The sequence below is a fragment of the Xenopus laevis genome, chromosome 3L (genome assembly GCF_017654675.1).
Source record: "Xenopus laevis strain J_2021 chromosome 3L, Xenopus_laevis_v10.1, whole genome shotgun sequence".
Taxonomy (NCBI): domain Eukaryota; kingdom Metazoa; phylum Chordata; class Amphibia; order Anura; family Pipidae; genus Xenopus; species Xenopus laevis.
The window spans coordinates 122,650,582-122,674,188 of record NC_054375.1 but is presented as its reverse complement, the minus strand read 5'-3'; the positions used below and the strand labels follow the sequence as shown (position 1 = coordinate 122,674,188).

The following is a 23,607-nucleotide window of genomic DNA, read 5'->3' as shown; positions in this document are numbered from 1 at the left end:
TGGTAAGCATTAAGGCACAGTGAATATATTCCTCAGAATTCGTGACTTGTTATTTCTTTTTTTACATTTAGACATGCAACATAGATGTGTATTTAAAGCAATATACATGCAACATACATGCAAGGTGACAGCAAAGCATGCACATATGGTGTTAATTGACCAGGAAAGGACAAAAACCTTGAACACAAATCAGAGCAGATGGCTTTGCTGCAGTGAAATATTTAGTACAATATGAGTTTAATCAAGGAACAGTTTAAATTTATTTGGAAAGGTTTAGGGTAAAATTATTATACCAGTTATACTATTAAACCTAACGATAGTATAGGGCAGGGCAATTTGCATTCTTCCATATGTAATCTGATGTGGCCACACAGATTACTGCTAATCTTAGATAGAGCCTCGGGGCACCTATACAAAGGACAGCTGGATCATTTGAATTCTGTATTTATTCTGTAGCCTGATATGAAGTCTGTGTGCTTCATACAGGAAGGAAAAACAAAAAAAATATCCTTTCACTGTGAAAATGTTATACTAGAGGAGATTGCACTTACTTGTAAATCTGTACTCATCTTCCCGTCTTCTTATCTCTGACTCTACAGAGAGGGAATTGAAATGGTGACAGGAAGAAACAATAAGTGACCTACTACAGTTACCAAATAGAGTCTACACTCGCTTGAAAAAGAGCTACCTCTTGAATCATGTTGCGTGATACTTCCCAGATAAAGGGCTTTGATTTTGGTGCTCCACCTGCACAGGGTACCAGTGAGGATCCAGAACCCAAGGTTGAATTTGAGCAAGGAATTCCATGCATTTACTTTTAGTTCACTCAATTGTTGGCAGGCTTTTCTTCTTTCAAAGGCCCCTGAACCTGGCATACTATGTGTCTAAATGCAACTTTCTGATGACAGATGGCAAGGTATAAGTATAAAGGAAAAAGGAAATTTTTCCTTTATAATTGAATAACACTCCTTGGGTGGCTGTAGAGTCTGAGTATTTATTATTTTATTTTAAGAGTTAATCTTTTTTCTTTCAAAGGTATAAGTATAAAGCACTTATTGCTTGGGTTAACTATAGAAACATTTAAAAGGGGTGGTTCACCTTTAAGTTAACTTTTAGTATGGTATAAAACAACCAATTCGAAGCATATTTTCAATTGGTCTTTATTATATATTTTTAAAATAATTAGCCTTTTTCTTCTGACTTTTTCTAGCTTTCAAATAAGGGTCACTGACCCCATCTAAAAGACAAACAACATGTAAGGCTACAAATGTACTGTTATTGCTACTTTTTATTACTCCTCTGTCTATTCAGACCTTCTCCTATTCATATTCCAGTCTCTTCTTCCAATCAAGGCATGTTTGAGTGGGTAATTTGGACCCTAGCAACCAGATGGCTGAAATTGCAAACTGGAGAGCTGCTGAATAAAAAGCTAAATAACTCAGAAACCACAAATAATAATAAATGAAAACCAATTACAAATGGTTTCAGAAGATCACTCCCTACATCATACTAAAAAGGTAACAAAAGGTAAACAACCTCTTTAATAGGGTTTTAGAGGAATGACAATCTAAATATTTTCTTATATTTATTAAGCATGTACAATCTCTAGCATCATGTGTAGGTCTTTTTATTCATAAGCATTTCAACTTTTTGCTGTTCCATAAGCAAGGCAACTTCCTGTTCTTCAAAAGAGGAAGTGAAAAGAACAGCTCACTTTCTGGTACAAAGCAGAACATGAATTGTAACAACCTGTTGCTCTTTCCAACAACCCCACAAAGGAAACCTATTGAACTGCAGCTGAGTGGCAGCTCGTAACACTGACTGGACATTATAAGTCAGTACTAGACAAAGTGGTTTAATGAATACTTCGGTTCTGTACATTACCACAATAAATTTGTCTGCAGACTGCAGACTCTCAGCTTGAACAAAAAGATTGCATAAAAATGTGAGAAACTAAAGCCTGCAGAGCAGAGTGTCAGAGCATCTGATGAAGTGCCCAGCTATGGGGCATGAAACGCGTTAGAATTGTACACCCTCCACTGTAATCCTTTTTATGTGCGAATAAAAGCCGAAGTTTGATGATAACTGTGCTGGATTCCTGAAGTTCTTGGTCAGCGCTTGATAGCGATCTGTGGTTTTTGGATTGGAAGTATGTCTCTGACACCTCAAAATTAATTTGGCTGCTTCTGTCCTGTGTCACATGATGGATAAACACTAGTGTCCCAGTGCCACTGGCAGCCATGCACGCCCAAGCCATCACACTGCCTCCGCCATGTTTTATAGATGATGTGGTATGCTTTGGATCATGAGCTGTTCCACGCCTTCTCCATACTTTTTTCTTGCCATCATTCTGGTAGAGGTTGATCTTGGTTTCATCTTTCCAAATAAAATGTCTTTCCAGAACTGAGCTGGCTTTTTTTTTTTTAAGCAAAGTCCAATCTAGCCTTTCTATTCTTGATGCTTATGAGTGGCTTGCACCTTGCAGTGCACCCTCTGTATTTACTTTCATGCAGTCTTTTCTTTATGGTAGACTTGGATATCGACACCCCTACTTCTGGAGAGTGTTGTTCACTTGTTTGGCTGTTGTGAAGGGGTCTCTCTTCACCATGGAAATTATTCTGTGAACATCCACCACTGTTGTCTTCGTGGACGTCCAGGTCTTTTTGCGTTGCTGAGTTCACCAGTGCTTTCTTTCTTTTTCAGTAAGTACCAAACTGTAGATGTTGCCACTCCTAATATTGTAGCAATTTCTTGTATGGGTTTTTTCAGCTTAAGGATGGCTTGTTTCACCTGCACGGAGAGCTCCTTTGACCGCATGTTGCCTGTTCACAGCAAAATCTTCCACATACAAGCACCGCTCCCTCAAATCAACTCCGGAGCTTTTATCTGCTTTATTGATAATGACATAACGAAGGAATTGCTCACACCTGCTCATAAAATAGCCTTTGAGTCAATGGTCCAATTACTTTTGAGCCCCTGAAATGAAGTGATTGTGTTAAAAAAAAAAGCCTTTAGTTCCTCACATTTTTATGCAATCTTTTTGTTCAACCCACTGAATTAAAGCTGAAAGTCTGCAGTTCAACTGCATCTGAGTTGTTTCATTTAAAAGTCATTGTGGTAATGTACAGAACCAAAATTAGAAAAAAGTTGTCTCTGTCCAAAGATTTATGGGCTTAACTGTATATATGTGTTTAAAAACCAATAAAGAAAATCTTACAAGAAAAGACCTGTTGTTCTACAAAGGTGCTAAAACATATGCACAGTTATTCATGTGCTAAAATACCTTTACACAGGACTATCGTTTGAAGGACAGATCAAAATTATGGCCACAGTTTTAACAAAGGCATAGACAAGAAGTAAAACAGCCCTAAAGAAATAAAGGAAAGCAGTCTTTGAAATTAGCCAAGTACATTCATATCATATGTATTCTGGTTTCTGGGCTGGTCCTCTCTACGTTATCAGTGGTAAGTTTCCTAGGGCCCAACGATCGGATTAGAATGGAGGCAAAATGGGTGGTCAGATTTGAAGAGACTGGAATATGAATTGGAGGGGGCCTGAATAGAAAGAGGAGTAATAAAAAGTAGCACTAACAATATGTGTAGCTTTACAGAGCATTCATTTTTTAGATGGAGGTCGGCGACCTCTATTTGAAAACTGGAAAGAGTTAGAAGAAGATGGTAAATAATAAAAAAAACATTACAAATAAATAATGAAAACCAATTGAAAAGTTGTTTAGAATCGGCCATTCAATAATATACTAAAAGTGAACTTAAAAGGTGAACCACCTCTTTAACTTAAAAATAAAAAAGTGTTGTCTCCCTTTAATTTCTAAGCCTCCAGAGCAACGCATAGATCAAGCTGTAACATTTTTTAAATGCAGAGTTATTAATAGAGCAGACAGATCTGTAGTATTTCTAGGCCATAGGGGGAGGTGAGTGGGAGATCGCTGTACAAGCAGCTATAATGTAAAAACAACTCACAGCATTGCTTTTAGACTTGATGCTCTCCCATTTTAAATGGAATTACTATTATAACACTTCACAGACAAATAATTATGTCAGTGTGTTCACACAACAAAGCCTTGTCTGTCTGCTACAGGCATGGGGTCAGAGAGCAAGATACAAAAAAGTTAATTTGTCACCCAGCAAGAGAAACAAACAAGTGAGTTCATGCTCTCCACTTTGGGAACAAACTACAGTACAGTGGTTAGAGGCAATGCAGTGCTGTCCAACTTTCTCCATATAGTGGGCTGCTTTTCTTATGTGCCACATTTTACAAACACATTTAAAATGTAAATCTTTCATATAAATCATGGATGAGCTGCAGGCCATAAAAATCCGTTTGAGGGCTATAAGCCAGCCCCTGGGGATCCAGTTGGATAGACCTGTGTTAATGTAAGCGATTGGAGAAAAAAAAAGGCTCTTAAATTGTTTAGAAGAAACAATAATAGATTTAAAAATCTAGAATAGAATATGAAAATGTAGGCTTTTTTCTTTCATGTGTCTTGGGATCAAACAAGGACCACTCAACAATATCTGCCATAGACTGTGAAGTTCCCTTTTCACATTTCCAAATTTAAGGGTACAGGCTGCTGACAGAAGGGCATTTTGACTAATGTAACTTTTATGGAAAGGTTTAGTAAAGCCAACACTTACCCTGATGGCAATGCACAATGAGTGCCTCAGAGCATTTAATCATCCTAATTATTAAGTAATTCCTAGCTTGGTGGCAGAAAAAAACGTTTGTGATCACCCTTTCTTTATGCCAGGACCAGCATGGGCATTTCCCAAGTCAGGTCCCCTGACCTGACAATTACCTGACCTGAAAGGGCCCCAGTTCTTGCCACTGAAATGAATTAGGGGTGATTCCAAGTAGAGATGCACCGAATCTAGGATTTGATTCAGGATTTGTTTGGGATTCAGTCGAATCTCTGTGCCTGGCCAAAACGAATACTAATTTGCATATGTAAATTAGGGACTAAAAGGGAAATCACGTTACTTTTGGTCACAAAACAAGTGGATGAGCTGGAAACCACTCAGGCAACAAAATGCTCTGAATCACCGGTGTACCATTGCCCTAAAAATACAAGTTAAATCTCTGGTAAACAAATTAAGAGCCAAGTAAGCAACAAACACAAAGTGAAGACACACGACATTTAGCCCTAAAGACAGCCAGATGCTTATTTTGACAGCCTTACTCTACATGTTAAGGTTAATCACTCACCTCTTGGTGTTAAGGATGCCTGTTTCTCCACTTCAGCTTGCTGCCGGAGGTTTGCTGGGATATTATTATAAATCCGTTTGTAATGATTGTATACAGCAACAGACAGTACCTTCTTTGCAAACGCCTGACCCACAACATACTTGTCGAGGTAGTTGAAGATCTAATAATTATGGGAAGGAAAAAAACCATCATTCTTTATTAGGCAAAAAATATATTTTTTGGGTTGACTTGCCCTTTCAATAAGCTGTGACTTAAACACCAATGCATAGTTAACAGTTGAAATATTCAACGAATACAATAAAAATTAATGTGAAACTGGCCAGTACTAGGGTGACAATGCATCTTAATATACTGCCATATATGGACTAAGGGACTAGCGGGACGGTGGTTTAAAGGAAAACTATACCCCCCAAACAATGTAGGTCTCTATTAAAAGATACTGAGTAAAACAGCCCATGTGTAAAACCCTGCTTCATGTAAATGAACCATTATCATAATAATATACTTTTTTAGTAGTATGTGCCATTGGGTAATCATAAATAGAAAATTGCCATTTTAAAAAATAAGGGCCGCCCCCTGAGATCGTAAGATTCACTGTGCACACATACAAACCACATGTAAGGTCACATGAGCCAATTAACAGACAGAGTTCTGCCTTTTGCTTCCTCACTTCTTCCTGTTACAGTTAGAGTTGTAGTATTTCTGGTCAGGTGATCTCTGAGGCAGCACAGATAGAGTCACGAAATGGTGGTTCAAGGCAAGAGATGTAAAAGGGCAATATTTATGTAAATATATATTTCAGTTTGGTAAGATTCTTTAGTATGTCATTCAATTTGATATAAACCATCTGTTGCTAAAGTATTCATTATGGGGGTATAGTTTTCCTTTAAGTAGCTTTTGCATACAATCACATGAGCCTCTCAAAGGATTCCCCTGCTTTATATCAAAAAGCATAAACTTTCCCTTTCTACACATAAATGCATACAGGTAACCATTAAATCCATAATAATAAACAATCTGTTTTTCACCAAAGCAATGGACATTTCCCCTTTAACCTGTGTACCTGCTACTTCATGAAAATGTAAAATTTAAGAGCGTTCCTTCCCAGGATTCACTTTGCTTTGCAATTTAAAAAAAAAAAAAGAGCACAGAGCTTTTGAAACCAACCTTCCAACCATAACGTATATCACTTCAATAAGTGGCAACATCAACACTAAATATGCATCAAACTAAATGGCAGCAGACTCTGCAAAAACATAAGAAAATATATATATTTTTTTATATGCGATTAAAATCTTTCCAGACTCTCAAATGATCCATCCAACAGACAAAACCATGCTATAATAATATTTCAATAGCAAGACTAGAAATCTCTATCGTCAACGTCCAAAGCTCTACATTACTTCTCTCGTTCTCAAGTCTGTTGCCTCTATACTGTCTGTGCAAAGGTCTCACATGATTGGAAGAAAAATGGCTCTTATTTCAAGTGTCATAGTAGAAATTCAACCACTTCTCTCTCTTCAAGTTAATAAGATGATTTTAACAGTGGTACACTAATTCCCAACTGGAATCTCCAAAAATTATTTTTATGCCCCCCAAATGCAAAACAGATTTGTCTCTTTTCGATTTTAGAATAAAGTGCATGTCACCTTAAAAATGACATAAGTCAGTAGCTGTAGGTTCAGTGATCTTGCCTTAGTTGACTTTTAACAGCTGCTGTTTGAGGCACGTTCTTAAGATCACGGATCATGGAATAATTCTGATTTATTCCTATCTCTAATATTACACACCAACAACTGACAGCTTGACAGGGTTGCGTTCTGCCCAATGTAAGATCTCTTTGGCTTCTGCCAGCGCTCTTTGACTCCAAGTTCCTCCCTGTCTGTTGATGTAGGCCACTGTTGTCGCTTTGGATGCGTACTGACTGTTGCTAAAGTAAGTGACTTCACTGGCTGAGTGCTAATGTGACTGCTCTTAGTTCTAGAACGTTGATAGGTAGTCTGGACACCACGGGAGACCAACGACCCTGTGCAGAATGGTTCTCCCATGTTGCTCCCCAGCCCTGAAGACTGGCGTCCGTGGCGATCACCTTCCATTCCGTGTCGCCCAGGACTGTCCGAGTGCCAAGTTCTTCGGGACCAGCCACCACTGGAGAGCCTCTCTCGTTGCTGGTGTCAAACTGATCGGTCGCATCAACGAGCCCCCTTTCCAGGTGGAAAGGATACTGTACAAATGGGACTGCTTTGATGGCCGATACCATTGTTCCCAGCACTTGCATTGCCCTGTGGACCATTGTCATCTGACTGGATAGTATTGACTGTACTTGTTCCCTGATTCTGGTCTGCTTGTCCCAGGGTAGACTTATAGTCTCTGTTAGGTATTGAATTCCAGACCCAGGAATGTCATCTGATGGTTCGGAATCAGGTTGGATTTCGACCAGCTGATGGTAAAGCCAAAGTTCTGGAGGAGTGGAATTGCTTTGTGGACATCCTCCTTGGCCTTCTCTTATGATCCGGCCTTCAGGAGTACGTCGTCCAGATAGGGTGTCACAGAAATTCCTTGTAATCTCAGAGTGGCCGCCGTTATTGCCATTAGCTTGGTAAATACCCTGGGGGCTGATGATAGACCGAAGGGTAGAACTACAAACTGGAAATGACTGTTCATGAAGGCAAAGCGGAGGTAGCGATGGTGAGGGGGCCATATTGGCATGTGGAGATAAGCGTCCTTGATGTCCAGGGACATCATTAGCTGGCCTTGTTCCATGCCGCGTATCACAGACCGCCGTGTCTCCATCTTGAAGCGCACTGGTAGAATGTATTTGTTCATTCGTTTGAGGTTGAGTACTGGTCTGACAGTGCCATCCTTCTTTGGGACTGTAAAGAGGTTTGTGTAAAAACCGGAGAATCTCTCCGGCAGTGGCACTGGTGTGATCATTCCAGATTGCTCCATCAATGCACTCTAAGAAGGCTTTGTGGGATTGGAGGGCACCCTGGACATGATAAATCTCCTTGGTGGATTTGCGGCTAGATCGAGATGGTAACCCTCTGACACTCTCTCTTTGACCCAGGCATCTGAAGATTGACGGATCCATTCCTCCCGGAATCGTAGTATTTTTCCCCCAATCCGATCTAATGATTCCGGAGGGAGTGCCCAGTCATGCAGACGTGGGCTTGTCAGCCAATGGGTTGTTGTGGGTTCTGTTGCTTTTCCATGGAGGGCGGTTCTTGTCATTCGTTTTGGAAAATTTGATCTTTGTGGTGGGCTGCCCCGCCGTGAGAACCTGCCACTCTGGCCACGAAAAAAACTTCCCCCGTCTGTTGGCGGAAGCCACTCTACTCTTGGCCTGTGGGAGAAAGGTGATTTTCCCACCTTTTGCTTGAGAGATAATCTTTTAAAGTTCCTCACCGAATAACCGTTGGCCTTTGAACGGGAGGGAGGTTAAGGAATTCTTAGATCTAAGATCCGCCGACCAATTTTTAAGCCACAGCGTTCTTCGAGCTGCTACAGATAGAGCAGAAGTACGTGAGGTAAGTGGAGATGTGTAATGAGGTGTCACAAAGATAGCTTGATGCCTCTGCGATAGCTTGCGCAGAAGATAGTAGCTCTGTTTGAGGGACACCCTCCTGAGGGTCCTTAATACATCCAGAATGGCTGAATGGCTCTCGACACCCATGCTGAGGCTAGGCAGGGCCGAAGTGTAGATCCCGCAGAGGAAAAAATTGCTCTCAAGAACCCTTCTAATCTTCTGTCTGATGGGTCCTTAAATGCTGCTGTGTCAGTGACTGGCAGTGTGGTGGATTTAGAGAGTCTGGACAACGGGGCGTCAACCGATGGGGGATTTGACCAATTATCGACCAGCTCTTTAGGGAAGGGATAAGACATTGTGAATTTCTTTGTTGCTTGAAATTTCCGTTCAGGAGAGTCCCACTCCTCTTGAATAACACCAAGTAGCTGTTCATGCTCTGGAAAAAATACTGCGTCTTATGCTGTCTCTTAAAGAAACTTTGTGCTTCCCCCTGCTTCTTTGTCTTTGGTGCAACGTTTAGGACCTCAAGTACTCCTTTTATGATACATTCCACATCGTGGAGGGTGTCCTTCTCCCTAGCCTCACTCTGCTCTTGTTCCTCGTCCTCAGAGGACGCATCAAATGAAGGAATGTCCCCCTCTGAATGAGCCGATACTTGTTCAGAAACGGACTCAGATAGTGCCTGAGTGACAGAGTCCCCTTTATCATCCTCTAAGCGTCTTCGCTTAGTGCTGGACTTGTGATGAAACTTAGCTAATGCTTTACCTAGGTTATCTGCAATGGCCGGCAGGCCCTGTAGTGATGCCAGAGACTGTGATAATTGGACTGCCCAGAGAGGGGGTGGTTCTGCTGATGGCCCCGGTCCCCTTGCTTCTTTGGGGTCCTGAGAAGTACCTTGTACTGTATCCTCAGCTTGTGTCTCTGGGTTGGCCCCTAAGTCATGTGCTGCCCCATGGAGCAGGATCTACAAAGCGACTCGCCCTGTGTCCCCTGAAATTTATGCTGGCACCTTGTGCACGCAAAATACTTCATCTGTGCTGTGGGGACTTCCCCCCCCCCCGCCCTGGTGAATAATCCCCCAGGCCTACCTTTTGCCATTCTATATAGAGTGGTGAGGAAGCCAAACCTGTGCGCTGCTTATGAAGCTCTGTGCCCTGCTGCTTTACTAGAATGTGCGGGTAATCTAAAATGGCATATACGTTCCACTCAAGAGCGCAGAAAACAGCAGAGAGGCCCAGAAACGCGCAATGCGTTTCACTTTCCCTCGGCTTCCAGACCTTCCACACCACCACCCGCCGACAGCCAGCAAGAAGTGCTCTTTTGGTGCAGGGAGGCTAGCGGTTGTTGGGCGACAGGGGGGAGACAGACTGCGGGGGGGTCAGAGGACAGAGGGGTATGGCATGCCTTGAAACCCAGTGACATAGGGAATACTGCAGACATATGGGGCATAAGAATTAAAATGCCACTTGCCCTCCCTCACACCGGCCAGACCCTCTGTACTAGACCATAGGACAGGTAGACGTCTGGGTGGTCATTATAGTTGCCAAGCCAGAATTTGAGCCCAGTGGAATTCACCTCGTAGGGGACTAAGCACAGAAAAGGCAGGTAGTCCTGCTTTTGGTTTCACCCCTAGTTTCAGGCTATTAGCAGACTGTAGATTTCTCTAAAGCGCCCCATAGACGCGACGATTCTTCTTGCCGAACGACCAATTTTAAAGAAGTCCGACCAATCCTTCGAATTTATCGTGTGGTTAGTGGGATTCCAACAATCGTACATCTTACGATTTTTCGGCCGACATCTGTCAGGAAATTGACCGGCCAGGTCAAAAAATTTTTGTCGGTCCCAGTGCAATGTATCTATGTTTGCAGGGCCAAGCAGGCAGCTCCCCTTTGTTTTCCTGGCAAATTGGTCTTTTTAGTTGATGGTCAATTCGTACGATCGTTCCGAGAAAATCGTGGTCTCACGATGAGGATCGGATCTTTTAAAATCTATGGCCATCTTAAAGAGGTAGTTGTCCATCCTCCCGGTAGCAGGATACTTGAAAAACTGACATCAATATACAGTGTGTGGGGTTAAGCCTAACCTGGCACACCACTTAATTACTTCAAGTGTCCTGCCTCCTGGAGGATGGAGCTTAACCCCATCGTTCCCTGTGTCCCCCTAAAGACGACAGAGAAATAGGAGATTCGATAAGCCAGTTTTAGCTATGACATGTATGAATTAGAAGCAGCGTCTTAAGAGATTTAAAAGGAATGTTTATCTTTCATTTATTTCCCATTACGAGGTAGTATGAGTCATCTTAAAACAACAGTCTCTGTATCCAAATTTGCATGTTATGAAAGATAAGAAGTTTTGCCAAATGAAGAGAGATAATTAGTGATGTTGTGTATATAAATGCAAAAGGAAAAAGTAATTATTCATGTATACAATAAATTAAGCCCTCATTTCCAGCTACTTGGTTGGACATTAGTCAAACAAAACTTAAAAATGTAAATGAAAAATGAAATGAAAAAGATATCCATGTCTGCAAATTTTTAGCCCAAAGCACTTTATATCAACGTCAGTCCCCCTCCTCAAACACAAAGACAACTAGCACAATCATTTTACAGCAAAGCTTTCATTCTCAAGCAGTACAGAAAATAGTGTTCTTTTCACCTTCTTTGGGGGTGGAGGAGGTTTTTGCTGAAATGCCAATTTCATTGCTTCTGCAGCAGACTCTGGTTCCTTGCCGATGGATTTCTTTGAGTCTGCCTCGGATAACACAACAAAAAAGTGATGGCATTTCTCACACTTCACAAACCGAGTAGAGGCTGCAGAATGAAAGGAATAAAAAGTTACCTGGTGTAAGGAAGCACCCAATCAGTTACACTAATATCTGTATATTCAAAAATGGCATCTTGTCAGAAGGGATGGGGCAAAAAAAGCAAGGGATAACTCACAGACAAAGGTTTCCACATGGGTGCATAGATCTCCACACTTCGGGCAGCGCAGCTGATTCCCTCCTTTCCCAGAACCCCCAGAGGATTTCTTACTTGTGCCTTCTCCTACCGATTTCTATGCAGTATTGAGAGAACACAGACACCATTATTACACTTCAATAAAACATACATTAATTGTGAAGCCAATGAACAAAGCTTGGGTTTGCCTATTGATTAAATTAAGAAATATATGTTTTTATGTTATTCCTTGAACTAAACAGGGACAAATACAAACTGAAACTTCTTTCACTTTCCAACTTCCTTTCAAGACAATGTGTGAGGAGAAGGTAAACACATTCAAATTTTGTGTGAGCCGTGGAGCTCCCATCTCCTCCTGACCAGGCGGTAGCACCAGGGTTCCCACAGCATCATAAATCAATAGATTCAGTACACTTGCGACTTAAAAAAATAAAATGGCCACAGACATCATTCGCATGCCGAAAACCATAACTGATGCCAGAAAGACTGCGCAAATATTCGTTGCAACTGTGTTCGATTTGTGACAAAGCGAATGCGCAGCTGTGTTAATTTTTATGAATTGAGAAGAGTTGGGCAAAGTTTTGCCAGACACAGCACAGATCTAAATCCAGTGCAATCGTGTCCGATTCTAAGTCCGCAACATTGCTACATAGTTGTTTTCAGATAGATCAGCAGAAATAATCTAAAAACAACCGATTTCAAAAAAAGTGTTTGGAAGGTGAACAACCCATTTATAGTTACACTCATTTTCAACTGCCTAAGATATTGCATAACAGCTATATATGCTCTTATTGCCAATGTGGGGTGGTGGGTGGGGGGGGGCAATTTTAGCTGCTTAATAACTATGTTTTCAAAAAAGGAATGATTAGAATTTAGCACTCTATGTACTGCTGCCCCTATAAAAGCAGACTAAAGGTTATGACATAATTATATAAGCCCATATATACAGCAGTTCAGTATTTGCCCTGAGTGCTTTACCTTATTTCCATCTCCAGATCCATCTTTACTGGCATCTTTAGAAGCACAATACACAGTTGTTACTGTAAAACGTCTGAATGGGACCTTCCGTACCAAATGAAATTCTGAACTTCTTGGCCTTTTCAACAAAGCGAGATGTCCCCGGCCACACACAAAACCTAGCACAATTGAAAAATAAAGAATTGTTAAAGACAAACAAAAAGAAGAATGAATGCACGTTTTAATATATGGTACATAAGTGATTCTAGTGGCGAATGCACTAATTTTGAAAAAGGCAACAAGTTTGCCACAGTTTTTGCTAAAGGGGTATACTATTAGCAGTATATTTTTCAAGAACATCACAGCACTTTACAGTGAGCAAGTTCCAAATAGCATCTGTTTAATTCTGCATCAGATTATTAGTAAACTCCTTCAGCTGCTGAGGGAAATGTATACCTTCCCGTGCACTGCCAAAACGTTAACTGCAAGTGCGATCTTTCCTAATATAAGGAACCCCAATTATTGGGTTCTGACTGCTCAAACCATGTTCTAAATACAACACTGTAACCGAAAGCATAGTTACCTTAATGAAAAATAGCAACCTGTACATGCATTTTCAGACTGCACTAGGAATCCTCTTAACCAAAACAGTTATAGGCTAAGTCTTTCTTTAATATTTATAGTTTAAGAGTCGTGTTTGGCACCGGGTATGTGGCAGGTTCGTACTTTTGGAACAGGGTATGGCTTATTGGAAAACGTTATTGCCAATGCTCTTTGTAAAGAAAATATTTGTATAACTTCAAAATAGACACTATTTGACCATTATTTTTAAAGTTAACAGGTGGTCAGCAAAAATTCCCTTACAATGAGTGTTGCAACTGGCAGTTTAGCCACTTAGTGGGTGCCCACTGTATCAGAAAGCTCTATGAACCCCCAGATTCATGCAGTCTGCCTGCACCTTGGTATGATAAATAACAATATAATTGCACACAATTAAGAGATACTGAAAACAGCCACATCTGGACGCTTTACATAAGTTAGCTACCAGGAGTAAAGGAATCATTTTTAGCTATAATGATTGAAGTCAACTATCAAGAAGAATTTGTATTGATTTTTATAGCCAAGACAATATTGGTAATGACATTTAATTAGGATTGTGCAATCTGTATTGACCTCCAATAAGCACATCTAATGTAATCTGATTTCTCTATTATTTGATTCAAAGCAACATTGCTCTATACCTTATTACTTGGTTTCCATGGAAACCCTTAAAACCACAGCATACTGCCCTGTTCAACATACTGTAAGTGCAATGAATAGTGAATAATGAATAGAACACTTTTTGTTCATTGCTTTAATCATGAAAAATCTAAAGGTTTTGTTATTTCTTACGATAAAACCACTCTGTTTTAGACCTTAGTTGATAAGCAATTAGATGACTGCATAATTTGAGATTCGGTTCGGGATTCGGCCTTCATCAGCAGGATTTGGATTCAGTCAAACCCTCGGGCCTGGCCGAACCTGAACCCTAATTTTCATATTAAATCATATCAAATTAGGGTCAGGAAGGAAAACCATAACTTTTTGTCCCAAAACAAGGAAGTAAAATATTTTTTTAACACTTTCACTTCCTGTCTCTGTGAATCCCTAATTTGCATTTGCAAATTAGGATTCAGATTTGGTTTGGTATCCCCCTGAATATTTCATGAAGGATTCGGCCAAATCCAAAATAGTGGATTTGGTGCATCCCTATAGCCTAATTATCCATCTCTTAAGGACCAAACATGGAGCAGCTTCAGTTTCTCAGGTTGCCCCATTTACCTCAAGAAATAACAAAAACCATAGATCTTTTGTGATCAATAACAATAGGCAAAAATTTTTTTTGGAACAAGCCCCTTTCAAAACTAAGCAATAGCAATGCATTTTTAAGAAATGCTAAAAATAAGGACTATGCGTTTGATTAAATGGTATTTCCATGAAGCGGTGACCTCATATTTGTTTCAACATGGCTGCTTATCTGTGCTTTAAACACCAAGGACAAAGTGTGTGCCAAGAAGTCCTTGAATTTGTGCCAAACAATAAAACACGAGAACACAAAAATATTAGGCTTATACTATTCAGTAATGCACAGTGAATGAAAAATATTTGTAATGCTAAATAATATAATTTAGGCAACTGCTGTGCTGGTGCGGTCTGCTAACTAAGCCAATGCACACAGGCTGCCTGAACAACAAGCAGATCTTTGCATGCACAGCTAGGTTTAGCTATTCCATATAGATCGTGTGGTGATACATACCAAGTGTAGTATTTAGTAAGGTACATTTAATTGTGTGTGTGAATTTTTTGCATATCTGCATTTATACAATAGGTATGTAGTGATGTGCTCCCTATCCATACCCGACCCAAACCCGCTCTGCACTTCTCTGATTCACGAAAGAAAGTGGGGTGTGGCTGGCGTGCGCCTATAAATAAATGCTGCCGGAAGAAGCTGGGACAGGAAAGTCAAGGGTTGTAGAGTGGAAGGAGGAGCTCAAACCTAACCTGCCCGCAACGTGCAACCCACAGGTATCAGGCCAGCCCACACATCACTAGTCATATCATATATTGTTTCATCTTAGGGCTGAATATCATATATTGTTTCAGCTTAGGGCTCAATATCATATTGTTTCAGTTTAGGACTGAATATCATATATTGTTTCATTTTAGGGCTGAATATCATATATTGTTTCAGCTTAGGGCTGAATATCATATATTGTTTCAGTTTAGGGCTGAATATCATATATTGTTTCAGCTTAGGGCTGAATATCATATATTGTTTCAGCTTAGGGCTGAATATCATATATTATTTCAGTTTAGGGCTGAATATCATTTATTGTTTCAGCTTAGGGCTGAATATCATATATTGTTTCAGCTTAGGGCTGAATATCATATATTATTTCAGTTTAGGGCTGAATATCATTTATTGTTTCAGCTTAGGGCTGAATATCATATATAGGTTCACTCGATTTTTCGTCACACAAACAAGGAAGTGCGACGCCCGTGGTTCTTTTCCCCCTTATTTCTGTAAGACGCGCCGGGAAATCCTTCGGCATCCTTACCTCCTGGTGTGTCTCTTCCAGACTGAGATGGAGCAACTAGTGCTGGCCTCACCAATCTTTGTAGTGACGCTGGCATCACTTCGCATAACGTCATCATTTGGTGCGAAATTTGAATTTTGGGCAAAGACCATTTAAAAAACGAATTTGCCATTTTGACAGTACCCAAGCTGGCTTCTGTTTACAGATCCTGCCGAAGAGTTTCCATTGTGTTTGAATTCCTGGTTTCTGACTCCTGCCTGATTATAGACTTTGATCCTTTTGCCTGATCTACTACTACGTTTTTGCCTAATCCTTACCGGTACCTTATCTTGGACTTACTATTTTTTTTGCACTACTCCTTGTAGGTTCCGCAGTAGAAAGCCCGGGGCCCCAAAAGGGCGTCTGTGAATACAAGAATCCACAGGGGTTCCCTGTGCATCCGAGTGTACCCGCTGTCTCTAAAGGTTCCAATTGACTAATACGTTACAGTTTCCCTCATTTACATATACAAATTAGGGTCTCACTAAAACAAAGTGTTACCAATACACTATGGGGCAAATTTATTAACATCAGATGTTGTCCATAGCAATTAATCAGCAATTAGATTTGAAGTTTAAGATACTAGTTAGAGAACAATAGCAAAGATATTTTGTAGCCTACAACATGGAGGACCACAGACTGTCCAAGCATGCATTAATGAAAGATGAATTAACTAGCACTAGCACTGTACAGGTATGGGATCCGTTATCCTGAAACCAGTTATCCAGAAAGCTCTGAATTATGGAAACGCCGTCTCTCATAGACTCCACTTGTATCTCCACTTTAAAAATTCCAATTTTTAAAAAACAATTTCCTTTTTTTCTCTGTAATAATAAAACAGTACTTTGCACTTGATCCCAACTAAGATATAATTAATCCTTATTGGAAGCAAAACTAGCCTACTGAGTTTATTTAATGTTAACATGATTTTCTAGTAGACTTAAGGTATGAAGATCCAAATTACAGAAAGATTACTTTTCCGGAAAACCTCAGGTCCCGAGCATTCAGGTTAACCAGTCCCATACCTCTGCAGTTTTAATCTTACATTTCCCCACATTCCTCATGCAGGTAAGTACATGTTTATGCTAAGGGGCTGTTGTCAGGATACATCACTTTCTAGTTACCATACAGAATGTGTAAGCAGGGACCATATAAACAGTGACTGTAAACATTCCGACATTGGGGCTGCAAGTATTTAGGGAAATGCCCGACATGACACCTGCTGCTTCTTGTACTTGGCACCGGAAATAGAGAAGTTACAAACAACATTTTGCTATTATTGTTTTTCCCCCTCTTTCTTTAAATATAAGGAAAGATTATTTATGGCCTCGAGTACTATGAAAACCTGATTGACAGTGACAAATAATGACCAATATTGTTAGAAGTTTCATATTCATTAATTTCCATAAATTAACATTGTATGTGAGATTTGTAGCAACAAGTGAAAACAAAACTCAGGTTTCATTGTTAAAAGTTAGAGGACATTGCAATTTTGTTATTAGGCACATTATTTGCTAAACAAGTGTGAATACACAAAGCATAACTATTCACCTTGAGTTAACGTTTACTATAATTTAGAGACCGATATTCTGAGACAATTTGCAATTGGATTTCATTTTTTATTTGTGGTTTTTGAGGTCTTTAGGTTTTTAATTTAGCAGCTTTCCAGTTTGCAATTTCAGCAATCTGGTTGCTAGGGTGCAAATTACCATGCGCTGATTTTAATACAAGACTGGAATATGAATAGGAGAGGGCCTGTATAGTAAGGTAAGCAATAAAAAGAAGCAAAAACAAAACATTTTAGCATTAGAGAGCAATTGTTTTTAGATGGGGTCAGTGACCCCCATTTGAAAGCTGGAAAGAGTCAGCAGAAGGTGGCTATTCTATAACATACCAAAAGTTAGGTGAACACCCCTTTAAGCACACATGCTAAAAATGAATCTACAAAAATATATCAACTACTATCAACAAGACATCAAACAGAAATGCAGTTTGAAGGTGCACTGATACATATACAGCAAGGCCACCTATCCCTCATACATACAAACACACAAATGCCCAGACAGTTATGAGAGGCCCAGAATGAGAACTAGATTAAATATGTTTTTTAATGGAGATTACCATTGTGTATGGTTTCATCACTGAAACACCAATGTCTCCTTTCCCCACTCTACAAGTCAGCAGAATATCACATCAAACTGTCACACACAGCTTAACACTAACCTACAGTTCCAGTTCAGAGCTCACACACACTAATCCATGCTGGGATTTATAGAATAATGGAATAACTAAACTACACAAAGAAATGCATTCAGTGCCTATTGTTCAGCATGAGTGTCCCCTACATGTATGAGGCCTCATTTGTTAAAGGGGTAGTTTATCTTCAAGTTAACTTTTAGTATGTTATAGTAAGGCTATAATCAACTTTTCAATTGGTCTTCATTATTTATTTTTTATTGTTTTTTTAAATTATTTGCCTTTTCCTTCTGACTCTTTCCAGCTTTCAAATGGGGGTAATGGACCCTATTTAAAAACAAATTTTCTGTAAGGCTACAATCTATTGTTATTACTACGTTTTATTACTCATCTTTCTATTCAGGGCCTCTCCTATTCATATTCCAATCTCTTGCATGGCTGCTAGAGCAATTTGGACTCTATCAACCAGATAGCTGAAATTGAAAACTGGAGAGCTGCTGGATAAAAATCTAAATAACTCAAAGACCACAAACAATAAAAACAAAATACAAATTGTCTCAGAATATCACTCTCTACATCATACTAAAAGCTAACCCAAAGGTAAACAACCCCTTTAAAGATTTAAGCTTTGTGTATTGACACTTGTGTAGCAAATAATGTGCCGAACAACAAAATAGCAATGTCCTTTACCCTTTAACAATGGTGTGGAGTGTTCATTAACTCCTGACATGAAGCCTGAGTTTAGTTCCTGTGTCACCTCCATTTAACCTTGCACACCACAAGTGAGATTGGAAGGTCTGAATAAGGCTAGCAAAATACTGTACACAATCCTATGTTAAATTACTATCACTTTATTAAAATAAAAATTATTTTGTATTGTTTTGCATTGTTATGACATTGTTATTATTTGCCTTTTAAGTTTGCTTTCTTTATTAATTGATGTAATATAAAACTGTTATTAATAAAAAAAAATAATTGTAAAAATGCATTTCGCTGTATTCAGCTGTTTTTCCAGGTATTATATAAAGCAATTTGTTTGCTGCTGGCAACCTTTTCAGAAGACTGGATGGGACAAATAACAAAACATTGGATTGTAACAGATTTCTTTTTTCATTACAGGTACCCAGTTTCTACCTTTCAGTCAAAATAGAAATCAATATGGGTCAGTTGGTCGGCACTCACCCAGACATTTAAAGCTTTCAAGTAGCAGGTGCATGTGCAAAGTTGCCCAGTACAACTGGCTTGAAAACTTAAGTAGTAAAGTCACAGCACCATCCGAGTTTTAGAATTATAAATGCCTTTATTGGAATACTGGCTCAGATCCAAGACAAAACAATGTTTCAGGCCTGCATTGCCTTTTTTCAAGTTGAAAAAAGGCCAAGCAGGCCTGAAATGTTTTGTCTGAGATCTGAGCCAGGAATCCAAAATAGAAATCAATGCAGTGAAAATGAAACTGCCATAGACCAGAGATCCCTACATTTGGAAATTTCCCCTTGACTTGGGAAAAAAATATATTGGGGAATTCCAGAAATAAAAGAAAGAAATAAGCAGGTAGGTTTTGAATTAGAACTCTCTCACAGACATGGACACGAAGCTGGCTGGTACCCAAGATTTATGATCAAGTTTCATGATTACAACACCTATTCAAAAGATGATGCAAGTCTTGGCATTAAGAAATCAGAATATCCATCTATGATTTCCTTCTTTGAGGATCAAAGTGGCTGATTTTGATCAAAGCACAATTCTCAAGGGATAATTATTTATATTGCACCAACACATTTTGTATTTGCTGTCCATGTTTCAGGTTTCCTACAACGGTTCAAAAACACATAGGCGGACTGGCACTTAGGCAAAATATGTAGGTAAAATAACTAAGGAAATACAAACATAGTCAGTTTTACATAAAGATCAGGGTCATGTTAAAGGTATTTTTTAATCTTGCACAGCACAAGCAGTCAAAGTAAGCTTTTCTGATATGCCGTTTGATTTTAGGGTAACAATATAAGTAAATGGAGGGCACACCTAGTTCTAATAAACATAGGCAAATATTAAATATGAGGTGCACAACAAACCATGAGTCGCCCCTACCGAGCGACCAAATATAACAAGTACAGAAAATTGGGTCTGCACACTCAAAAGGAATTTTCGACTCAGGTGGTGAGATTTAAGATATGCTTTACTTAATAAAACAGACAATGACATCATCATCACAGCGAACAAAAAACATTTCACATTGTCATAATATACATACCACCCTTAAGTACAGAAAAGGCAGACAAGGGAATACAAGTAGCGGATACACCTGCCTAAATGAGAATGACCCCAACGTTTCGGCAAAATAGCCTTTGTCAGAATCCCCTTGACAAAGGCTATTTTGCCGAAACGTTGGGGTCATTCTCATTTAGGCAGGTGTATCCGCTACTTGTATTCCCTTGTCTGCCTTTTCTGTACTTAAGGGTGGTATGTATATTATGACAATGTGAAATGTTTTTTGTTCGCTGTGATGATGATGTCATTGTCTGTTTTATTAAGTAAAGCATATCTTAAATCTCACCACCTGAGTCGAAAATTCCTTTTGAGTGTGCAGACCCAATTTTCTGTGCTTGTTTGATTTTAGGGTGGCAGCACTAGTTTTTCTCTGTGATTTAGGTTTCCATGTGTTAGAAACTAAACAGTGACCACGTACTATAGTCAGCCAAACAACATAGGTACATGTTATCATTAAAACAGAAAATATGAAATACATACCGTTTGTGTGAACATATCCGAGTATGATACAAAGTTCATATATGTGTCATTTGTTATACAAAACCTTCAGTTTATTTTACCTTCCCTTTTTTGAGTGTTTTAATTACTAATGAGCCACACAGACAGATCCAATTTCAAGTGAAGGGGCATTTTTGGTCAATTAAAAAAATTGTTCAGTGCAAAAATAAAAACAGGTTAAATATAAATATATGTTTTAAATATAGTTATCCGGAAATGTAATCTATAAAGGCATTACCAGTCATTAACCAATCAGTGACTTGAGGGGGTCCATATCAAAACCAAACTAATGAACAGTTATGGCCCATACTTTACTAATGCGAGGTCTACTTTATTTGATGTTGCCCATTGTGATCTACTTGTATAATAACATTGTTGTCATTCCGTTCCATGGAAATTATTACTTAAATATTACTTAAATATTGATTTCTGAGAAAACGTATATTGTTATACGTACAACTATTTCTTATGTAACCTTAACGTAATAAATATCTAAATGAAAAGCATGAAACAGGAGGGTGATTTAGACAAGCTGTTTGATGACAGTGTCTTGAGATCTACTGATCACCAGCTAACTATTTATCCAGTTTTTTATTTTTATACTGAACTTTTCCTTTAGGGCTATTGATTCATACTGAATGCCTGGGGGTGAAGGTTTGCACCCGGTTTAGCCAAACACCTTTTAATCTGCTTGAGAAGAGTTTTTCCTGAAATGTTGGGGTTTCGCATTATTTTTTTTGCACAAGGTCTCTGGTTTATCATATTTTCAAATTTGCACTATGACACTGATGGTATGTATATGTTATTACGTGTAATGTCGATCTACAATATCTTTTTACTTCTGCATATACCACAATATGCTAAAGTTATTGAAGTGTACATGGAGATATATTATGTTCCTTTTTGGTCATAATTGGTTTAAGAAAATGGTAAGTACTATGTGTTTCTAATATAGAATATATGAAAGTAATTCTTTGTATAAGTGTGCCTTCCTTTAGGTGGTCATAATCAGACCAATAAAATCTGCTGACATACCATGTTTATATGTATAGGGCCCTCTCTGACGATATCTGGCAGTTTTAAAAATCTAGTCGGGGTAAAGAACGCATCGGTTTGTTGATGTGGTCCTTGGCTCGACAGCTTGGCTGTCCTGCATTTGGTCGAAGGGCCAAACAACTAGTTTGGCCCGATAGCACAAACCTCAATGTGGGCAGATGAGTAAAAAATCTGTTTGTCTGATGATCTTGCCAAATGAGTGGATCTTTACATGTACGGCCAGCTATACTACAGATTTAACCAAAGACATCTTACACAGGTATTCATTGGCCTAACAGGTTTACAATCAACTTGTCCAAACTGATCTGAAATTGAATCTTGGGTGGCCATTTTGGTCCCCTGTATCACTTTACATTGGGCTGGTTGTTAGAAATGGCACAATATACAGTTCTGTGAAACAATGTGGCTGCTTGCTATAGAACTTTACACATTCTGCGAATTCTGAAGAGTTCTGTATGTCTTATTTTTCATTTTTTATTTCTTATTTTGCATTTCTGTTAACCCTGGTTCAGGTTTTCTTTATTCTTTTTGAGTGTTGTTTCTCTGTAGTTTTTTTGTGTGAATATATTGCAATTAGGGATGCACCGAATCCACTATTTTGGATTCGGCCTAACCCCCAAATCCTTCGTGAAAGATTTGGCCGAATACCGAACAGAATCCTAATTTGCATATGCAAATTAGGGGTGGAAGGGAAAGTCATTTTTTACTTCCTTGTTTTGTGACAAAAAGTCACGTGATTTCCCTCCCCAGCCCTAATTTGCATATGCAAATAAGGATTCGGTTCGGCTGGGCAGAAGGATTCGCCCGAATCCCAAACCGAATCCTGGATTCCTGCATCCCTAATTGCAATCCATCAGTACAAGTCTGTATGCAATGTGTAGGCAATGTGTCTTTACTGATTGTGATTGGTTTATACATGTGATCATGTGATGATGTTGTTGATTGGTTACAACCCCAATATAAGCATTGTACAGGGGTGTGCCATTTAGCCTATGTATAAGTGCCCCAACAAGCACGAAATGCGTTAGGCCATGTTCTAATATGTCTTAATAAACCTTTTGTATTTTTTTTTTTTTTTTACTTGCTGCTTGATCAATTTTTGGAGGAACTCGCACTCCTGGCTTTGTTCCTAGAGGTCTGTCTGGGCCAAATAGGTTCAGTCCACATGTCAGTACAGATATTTATAAGAGAAATATAAACAGTTATTGTTAAACTACAATTCCCAGAACCAGCCTCTAGACAGGTAGAAGTTAAATATAGAAGGTTTTCAGTTCTATATATATGTAAGCCACTTGTGGCACAACACAGTGTAGTCAATCTAAGGCACGGCTTCTGCTGTTGAACTACAACTCCTTGTGGCTGTCTAGAGGTGACAAATTCGATCACAGCCGAAGGAATATCTTCTGTATTCCTGTCATGACTTACCTCTGTTTAAAGAACTGGCGATTATTCTGGCCGTACAAAAGCAGCCGGGGTGGGACATGATGCCCCTACGGTGCCTCGGAAGCACAAGACAAAAGCGTGAAGGAGGCCTGACACCGGCCAAGTGAGGACGTGTTTATTCGAGCCGTTGCTAAAGGCTGTCGCCTTAAAAGAGAAACATAGAAAGACGAAGATAGCAGCGGGGACAGGGAACCAGGCCCAACTAGCAGCGACTGTCGTCAGCCCGGCGCACGGGACGCAGGCAACCAATCAGCGGACACTTTGGGACTGAAAAAAAAAAATGACAGTTTGACGTCACTGTTCCACGCCTCGATTTCGTTCGTACAGATGAGCTATCAAATTCTCAATCTTGTTCGCTACTGCTTAA

General features: G+C 39.4%; 1 protein-coding gene across 2 annotated transcripts in view; it reads right to left on the bottom strand.

Moving 5' to 3' along the window:
* The window catches only part of clpx.L (caseinolytic mitochondrial matrix peptidase chaperone subunit X L homeolog), a 43,986-nt gene extending 20,488 nt beyond the window's left edge, over nucleotides 1–23,498 (bottom strand). The window contains 6 exon segments of one of the 2 annotated variants that reach the window (NM_001096559.1): nucleotides 552–593; nucleotides 5,224–5,383; nucleotides 11,405–11,559; nucleotides 11,689–11,803; nucleotides 12,685–12,842; nucleotides 23,223–23,457. In NM_001096559.1, coding sequence (NP_001090028.1) covers nucleotides 552–593; nucleotides 5,224–5,383; nucleotides 11,405–11,559; nucleotides 11,689–11,803; nucleotides 12,685–12,842; nucleotides 23,223–23,280 — 688 coding nt within the window. In that variant the 5' untranslated portion in view covers nucleotides 23,281–23,457. 2 annotated transcript variants of the gene reach the window in all.
* Nucleotides 23,499–23,607: the final 109 nt, after the last annotated feature.